General features: G+C 28.7%; 1 protein-coding gene across 2 annotated transcripts; it reads left to right on the forward strand.

Annotated features, from left to right (window-relative positions):
* Positions 1,971–3,938, forward strand: LOC109335173 (myb-related protein 306-like). 2 transcript variants are annotated; one of them, XM_019571273.1, is made up of 4 exons: positions 1,971–2,477; positions 2,615–2,744; positions 3,056–3,780; positions 3,811–3,938. In XM_019571273.1, coding segments are annotated over exons 1-4 (990 nt in total). In that variant the 5' UTR covers positions 1,971–2,344; the 3' UTR covers positions 3,813–3,938. The 2 variants fall into 2 exon arrangements, with proteins under 2 accessions (XP_019426818.1, XP_019426817.1); XM_019571272.1 differs by having other exon boundaries at positions 1,974–2,477; positions 3,056–3,938.

Genomic DNA, 9,060 nt, shown 5'->3' on the forward strand with positions numbered 1-9,060 from the left:
CCTTGATTCATTTGATTCACGAATGTTTATCGAGAAAAAATAACGAGTAATGTTTAACAAATGTCGACTTAAGTCAATTCATTGTCTATCGTAGATTTATTAAGAGAAAGACTAGACTTAGGTATAGTACATTAAGGACTGGTACCCAATCATAGTAGGACATCTGTAAAACAAATTCATCTAAACATTAACTTAGTAAATACTAATATTAACAAGAATGTAAAGCATATGAGAAGAGAAGAGAAGAAAGACTTATGTATAGTGATGGGTATTCTAAGTGTGAATGGAGAAGTCTCACATTGGGCAAGAATTGATGAGTTAAAAAATATATAAGTGGATGAACCCATAGACCTAATGTCTTAATGTTTTTGATCAAGATGTGGTGTGGAGTCCACTACTATGTTTTTTTCACTTAATTCATGGAAAAATGGTATATCCTATTGATGAAGATCTCCCAACAAAAAGGTTAGATTTGAGTTATCAATGTTAACATTATTTATTAGGTTAATGATGAAGATTGATTTTTTTACATATGTTCTAATATGATTAGATAGCAGTACCATCACTACTTAACTTAGTCCTTTAAGATAAACCTTTTAAAATAATAATGTTATCATACTTAAAGTAAACTTGGGTGATTGTTTTGTATAAGTTTCTTACAATTTTGTATTAGTAGAGTTTATTTAGATTAACTCTCAAGTCCAATCAAGATCTGAAAGTTAGTTATGATTATGGTTTGTCTTGTTGTTTTAGTTTTTATTTAAAATTAATTTTAATAGCCATGTATTAAATTTATATTTTAAATTGCAATATATATAGCTTATTATTCTGTTAAATTGTAGAGATTTTTTCATTGTAAATTTAAGTGTGTGATATCTATACCTTATTACTCTAAAGATTTACACATATTTAGTATATCATCTATTATTTATTTATAATATTTTTTAATAGTTAATAATAATTAAATATTAATTATGGATAAAATAATGACAACATATAAAACTTATACACTATTATTATATACATTTCTCATTTTTTTTTATCAATCAACTTCTGATTTTGTTTTAAATCAATTTCGATGTCAACAATCTTAGGTTTTCCGGATTATAGTCTCGCTCAATTAAGTTCTCTCCAACTACAGTCAAACGGCTAATATTGACCTCCCAGGTAAAAAAGTATACGTAGAAAATGGAAAATACTAGTTTCAACGAGACAAAACTTTAAATTAACCGTTGACTATTTAACACAATCCTATTCTGAATTGAGTAAAGTATATATATCCCGTCAATATAAAGATTTATACATAGTTATTACATTATCCATTATTTATTTATCTTAATTTATTTAAAGATTTAATAGTGATTAAATATGAACCATGAATGATAGAATAATAGTGTATAAAACTCATATATGTATTTTTCTTATTTCAATTTAAGCATGACCCAACTAAGAAATATAAGTGATAAAGTATTTATCCTAGTGCAAAAAACAAGTCCGTTTACTAAAAAAATATTATCTTACTTTATTTCTCTCTTACTATTATGTGAATTAATAAAGTATTATACAAGATTTAATATAAGCTAGACATGGGTAAAATGGTACAAAAAAAATGTCAATGAAAACATTTAATTGATAAATTAAAAGAGAAATGGTAGGTTTCTTTATTAAAGAAAGACTTCCGAGAAAATGTATATATATAGATACAGTCAATAGATAATTATAATACATTAAAAAAATTAATTTTAATTAAAATTTATTACTAAATAACAACTCTAATAAACATAAACATATGTATCTTTAATTATAACGTAGTGATTCAGTTTCCATATAAGTTTTTCTCCAGTATAGTATACAACATGCACACAAAGAAGGAAGCACCAACAATTATGTAGAAGCTTTTGGGTTTGCAAGAGTCATGACCTTTATTACATTAACATTAATGGCTACTTTGGTTTATGAGTCTTTAAAATAATGAGATAATAGAGCTTTCCCATTGCAGCCACATTGAATGCACCACGCGGTTTTGAGAGTCACAAAGAAAGAGAGAGAGAGAATCATACTACTACTACTACTACTCTCTAGTTGAAGCTGACTTTGGCCTCATAGTTAATGCTTTTGCTGTCAACTTTTGACTATTTAGCTTCCTTCTCTATCTTCACATACTCCTTATCAATTATCATCACTTCATCCCTCTATTTATACACACCAACTCTTCCTTTTAACCTTTGTCTCTTATCATAGCAAGTGAGAGAAAACAAAGAGTTATCAAGGAGAAGAAACCATAGAGAATAGAGCACATATTATAAAGTTATAAGGTAAAAGGAAGAAAAATATACAAGGAAAGATGGGAAGACCACCATGTTGTGATAAAGAAGGTGTGAAAAAGGGACCTTGGACTCCAGAAGAAGATATAATTTTGGTGTCTTATATACAGGAACATGGTCCTGGTAATTGGAGGGCTGTTCCTACAAATACTGGTTAGTATTTGGTCATTTTATGATTCATATGTTGTTCTTATATGTTGGGTTTTTTATAGATCATATTTATTGTTAGGAAACTTTTCATTCTTTTCATTAGTCCTTGATCTGAAATGGTACTTTTTTTTTGTTTTCAGGTTTGTCAAGGTGCAGCAAAAGTTGCAGACTTAGATGGACAAATTACCTGAGGCCAGGAATCAAGAGGGGCAACTTCACAGAACAAGAGGAAAAGATGATAATCCATCTTCAAGCACTTTTAGGAAATAGGTAAATTCATTCAAGGGTTTTTAGAGAAAAATATATACACACTAACGGTCTAAGAGTTTTATACAGTTCATCATTCATTTTTAATCATTATTAACTCTTCAAAAAAAGTATTACAAATGAATGATAAACTATATATTAACTGTGTATAAATCTTTACGCCGACAATGCCTAGATATTATACTTTTTTATTTATCTAGTACTGCCTAATGCATTCATTGTTTTCAGCATAGTATATTTATTATATTTATTAGGTAACTTGATGTTTCTAATGGACTGACATGTTAAACTACATGAAATTGATTATGATGCAGATGGGCTGCAATAGCTTCATACCTTCCACAAAGAACAGACAATGATATAAAGAACTATTGGAACACCTATTTGAAAAAGAGGCTCAAGAAATTGGAATCAGGAACTGAAGGAGGAAGCTTAGGAAATATGTACAATTCATCTTCAAAGCCAATACCTAGAGGCCAATGGGAAAGAAGGCTCCAAACTGATATCAACATGGCCAAAAAAGCTCTCAATGAAGCAATCTCACCAAACAAAATGGTTTCATTACCTGAACCAAATGATAGCAATCTTTCTAATGATATTGGATCCATAAAACAAGCAACACCTAATTCTATATCCTATGCTTCAAGTGCTGATAACATAGCTCGTTTGTTAAAGGGTTGGATGAAGAATCCACCAAATAAGGTTTCATCAAAATCTAACTCTATTATGAGTTCTCAAAATTCATTCAACAACTTGGCTGGATTTGACACTGCTTCTAGTGAAGGAACTCCAAGTAATAGGGCAAATGGAAGCACTAATAATGTTGAGTTGTCTGAGACTTTTGAGTCCTTGTTTGGTTATGGATCTATGGATTACTCTTCAAATTCTGAATTTTCTCCATCTTTGTCACCTGAAGCTAGTACTTTTTTCCAAGATGAGAGTAGGTATGGTACTACTAGTATTGCAGAAATACCATTCTCTTTGCTTGAGAAATGGCTTCTAGATGATTCTAAAAGTAGTTCAGATGCCACTTTGTTTTAGAAGCTTGTGGTTCAATTTGTGACTATGGAAACTTCTTTTTTTGCTAAGTTCTAGGCTAGGACTTAAGAGCCTCATTGAATCTCACTTTGGTTTTCAACCTTTTGGGGGTAGAAGTGTATATTTCAATGTTAACATTTTTATGTCATATGAAATTGTTGCATTTATTTTGAGATGATTGTTTCACTATTCAGATTATGCTTTGATGTTGAAGTTTCTTTCAATCAATTAATTTAAAACCTAACTTTAACATGCCTATTAATATACTACTGATATGATAGATTTAACCAGAGTATTAAATCATGGCTATAATAACGGTTTGTTTATAAAAAAACATGGCTAGTGTGACTAAAATTGTGGTTGTGATATTTTCCGAAAGACTACTAAAATTATAATATTGTAACCGTAGTTACAATCATGAGAGCAATTTTAAACATTTAATTTGATTAAACCACTAAATATTAATTGAGGGCAGTCTTGTTAGTCGCTGAATGGAGATCTTTAGTCTCCGATTGTGTCCCCAATGGTATCCCCACCAATTATAATATATTATTTAATTAAATAAAAATAATAAAAATATGTAAGTTGGTGTAATTTGATTGGATAGAGATAAAAAACAAAATTTCTTGGGATAAGTGATCTAACTTCCACATCGGCTGATGGACTAGAATGAATGTTGGTGTACCCAAGTATTTTCCGCTGGTTGAAGATTATCATCCTTTTCATATATACTCTTCCAGACTCCAAATCTTCCTAGAAGGTTATACTTTTTGCTTAACACCTTTTCCAAGATTTAGTGTCAACTATAGATGTTTTGATTAGGAGAGATCACATTTTAACAAGGAGTTGGACCCTTATATAAACTTTGCGAGGATCATTATGAATTTTAATAATGTTTGTTTTTTTCTTGCGGGTTCATTTTATTAATATTTATTCCGTGTATAGTTCATTTATAATTGGCTTGGGTTTAACATTGTCTTTCTTCAAAACTTAATTAATCACTTCTTCATCCACATGGGCTCACCGATGAACATAAAATGTAGGAAATACCAGAGCACTATTTGGTTGGCAACCATGTGACCTATTTGGATAATTAGAAGCAACATTATTTTCAATTCCAAGTAAACTTCTATTAAGAAAATAGTCGGGTCAATAAAGATGTAGACATGACTTTAAATTAGTGAAAGATCACATAAGCAGCTATGATTTTTAATGAACGACTAATAAAACCTTTAGATTTGTTTCATTTATTTCTTAATTTCTTTTTTCTCATTTTTTTCCTCTTATTCTCTTATTTATTATTAGTCTTTTAGTAACTTTGGTACTTTATTAATAAAATTTCTCCACTAAAAAAAGCAACTCACTGTTAGTTTTATGAGTAGTATTAGTATTCCATAAAAATTTAATTGATACCTTACTATTATCTACATTAACTCAACATAACGCCATATTGCGATACAAATTGGAACTTTTTTCTATTATTTTTTTTAAATTAGGAATAAATAAAATTTTCATAAAGTATCTTAATTCATAATTGTATATATGTATCAAGATATCTATGGTGTATACTGTATATATAACAAATGTACTTATCAGCTTTTCTTTAATAATTTTTAAGCATCACTATATTTATAGAATGAAATTAGATGTTATAACTCTTTCTATTCATGTCTACAAAACTCTGGCAAAAATAAAAACGAGCAATTATTAATTGTTTAAATAGCGAAAATGATTATACAGTTCAAATTTGTAAATAGAAAGGGAAACAAGCCTCATCACTAACTTTCCCTGGAATTTGTTTTTTTGTATAATCAAGGATATCATCTCATCCTATAATGTTAGAATTAATTTATTTTGGCCTTTTAGTCTATTTGAGAATCTAATGAGGTCTTAAACCATTAGACTAACATGTTGTTGATATTTATTTAATCAAATATAATCTTTTCAAATTCATGCCAAAATAGAAATGTTTATTTTTTAATACAATTTTTTTCACATTTTTTGAAATTAGAAAACTTTATTTTTCAACACAATTTTTTTATTTTCTCTTTAACTATGTTGTTAGAGCTCTCGTTAATATAATTCATATGTTATCACCAAAGTTTTGAGCTGTCTTGCCATTAAAAGATAGGAAAGGGAAAAAATGAAGAGAAAAAAAAAATAATGATGATTATGAGTTTTATACATCGTCACTACACCATTCATATTTAATCATGATTAACTCTTGCAAAAATAATACAAATAAATGATGTAATAATTTAGTATAAATGTTTACATGGAGTTTGAATCCTCTACTGTAATGGAGAAGCAAGTACCAGTGTTGGATTGTGACACGTGGCAACTCTCTCCTCTATTAACCTCCTTGATCACCCATGTGGTGGGATTATATCACACTGATGAGATTATCAAGCTATCTCTTCTTCCATTAACCTCATCCATTAATGTGGTGAAGAGAAATTTGGGGAAGAGAAAGAGAAGATAAAGTTTTTGTCTTTTCAAATGCTTGGTTTTCTGCCGGACATAGATACTTTTAAGATTTTACGGTGGTAGGATGATTTTAGGGAAGAAGGGAAGGGTTAAAAATTAAATACATTTTTCATAACTTACTTTAATTTAAAATTAAATAAATTCATTTTAAAATCTTGGCCCTCGATTATAAGATTGCCACATGTCACAATCTTACATTGATACTGACCTCTCCATTACATGAGACGATCCAGACTCGTTTATATGACAGTGTATACATATTTACACTCTAAAATCAAACTTGACAGTTACACTTTATCCTACTTTCACCATGCATGCTCTCAAATACAGCTATTTATTAATCTCATAAAATAAAGTCTCATAAACTATAAGAACCTCATGACATATCAATCATAGAATGGGCAAAAGAAGAAATAATGATAAAACATTTATAGTAGAAACTCTTGGATCCTATTGCTCCCTTTTCCTACATTTCCACTCATTTTAATGGATGGTAATAATTGTCAGAACCGTTGGCCATAAATGTTTAATTTTTTGTGTGTAGTTTCTCTCTCACTTATTTTCTCAGGTTTTTTATATATTTATTCTCGCAAATGGCAACAAAAGTACCTCCATATTGTAAAGGGAATGAGTGAAACCTTAAGCCCCCTCAAGACTCATGTGTACCATTATGGCAAAGCAAAAATAATATTAGAATCTTTCTAAACTTCTAACATTGGACCTTTAACTATGTTTAAACCTTCTCAAACTTGTCTTCTTACCTTTAAGGGTTTGTTTGTGAATTAAATTTTGGAAGGGGAAGAAGATAAATAGAAGGTTTGGAAGTCAATATTATAAATATATTTTATGGCTCTCAAGCCTTCACTTTCCATTCATTCTCATTGGTTATATATTATCTAAAGTTTTAAATTTCGATCATCACCGAGGTAAATTCTCATCCACTACATATATTTTTGTAATAATCAACCATTTTGGTAAACCTAATATAATTATACGATGGAGATGTTTTTTGAAACCTTTTTAAAAATTATTGTTTAATATGACTCAGAAATTGTTATTTTTTATTCTTAAACAATAAAGAGTCAATATGATTATTAAGAATGTTTGATCATTCTACGTAGTAGCAGTTATGTAATATTCATTATGTATTTAATCAGATTTTTTTTCTTTTCTGTATAAGTTTTCATTTTATGTTGTATAAATAATGTGTTTTGTTATCAATAATGCATTGATTTAATAGTATAAGACTCTACAACTTGAAATAGATTAATTCTTTACCCATATATAGGGTGAGAATACCCTCCGTAGTACAAAAAAAAATGCCGTGTTTTGTTGATGCAAATTAGATAGCGTAATTGCATAGATTGAGAATAAACTCCTGTTTTTTTCAGTCATCTTCTGCTACTACTGTAGTTGCATAGATGGTATTCTCTGAATACAGATGAACTTGATTCTGGTCCCACTATAATGATTTGGACTTTAAATTTGAGATATGGAGCATCCTGCAACATAATAAAGTCTAGCACATTATTACTTTTAACTATGTATCTTTGCACCGTATATTATAAAATGCACACTTTCTTATATAACCCTAATACATAGAAGATAATAATAACAAAGAGAAAAGAAGTATTAAATCATAGGAAAATCTTGTGCACTTTTCTCATATTGCCAACTATAGAAAACTTCTTAAAGACATAATCATGTGCCTCATAAGCATGACCTTCTGAGCCCAACTCATTAGCATTTAGTGTTGCATGTGGATACATATACTGCTTGGACAGCTTGCAATGTGATACACGTAAATTGATGAAAAAGACATAATACATCATGAAAAGCAAAATTGTTCCACAGGAATTCTATGATTATAATGATTGAATATAAGAAACTAGCAAAATTTAATGATCATTTATTCCATGTCCAATTTTTAATTAGATAGATGGTATTTTTTTTTGTATAATCAATGATATTGTATTATTTTTATAATCAATGGTAGAGAAAGTTTTGTTTCATCTTGGTTTGATTAAATATGATCCATTATGTTATAATTGGTTCATTTGTTTCATCTTGGTTTGATTAAATATGATCCATTATGTTATAATTGGTTCATTGTTGGACTAAATCGTGACTGAGGAAGTTTTAATCGTAAGATATTTTCATTATTATGAGGTATGGAAAGATTCGAGAGTCATAAGTGGAATATCATGTCTTAAACCAAAATCATAAAAATTAGTTTTATGAATTTTTTCCACTTATAAACTTTTCGTTATTCCCCTTTTATCCAATATGAAGAGTAGAGAGTCACAAATAAGTTTTGAACAAAAAAATTTAGTTTCACAAGTCTTTTCCACTTGTAAATTTGTTGACACTTCTCTCATATCCAATATGAAACTTCACATTTGAATATACCCAACAATTATGTTATGGGGTATGGAAATATCTTAAACCCGATCATATAATTATTCCAGTTATGGGTTTTATATACGTAAACATTTTTCTTCCATATTTAAGAGGAGGGGATGAGAGTCCTAAGGTTTGTATAAAGAGTAAATTGACATTAAAAAACCAAATCCAATCTTTCTTAAAACATCATTTTACAATACTACTTTACTTATTTTACCTTTTTAAATTTTTTATGTATATATGTATATTAAAAGTATATATCACAAAAATCGTAAATAAAATAAAATATATAGTCCACCATTTAATATAAAAAAGGTTATTCTTCTATATTTTTTATATATGTATCTCACACTTTTACAGTATTCAAGATATGATTTACTAAATAATTCCA

This window comes from Lupinus angustifolius, chromosome LG20 (genome assembly GCF_001865875.1).
Source record: "Lupinus angustifolius cultivar Tanjil chromosome LG20, LupAngTanjil_v1.0, whole genome shotgun sequence".
Taxonomy (NCBI): Eukaryota; Viridiplantae; Streptophyta; class Magnoliopsida; order Fabales; family Fabaceae; genus Lupinus; species Lupinus angustifolius.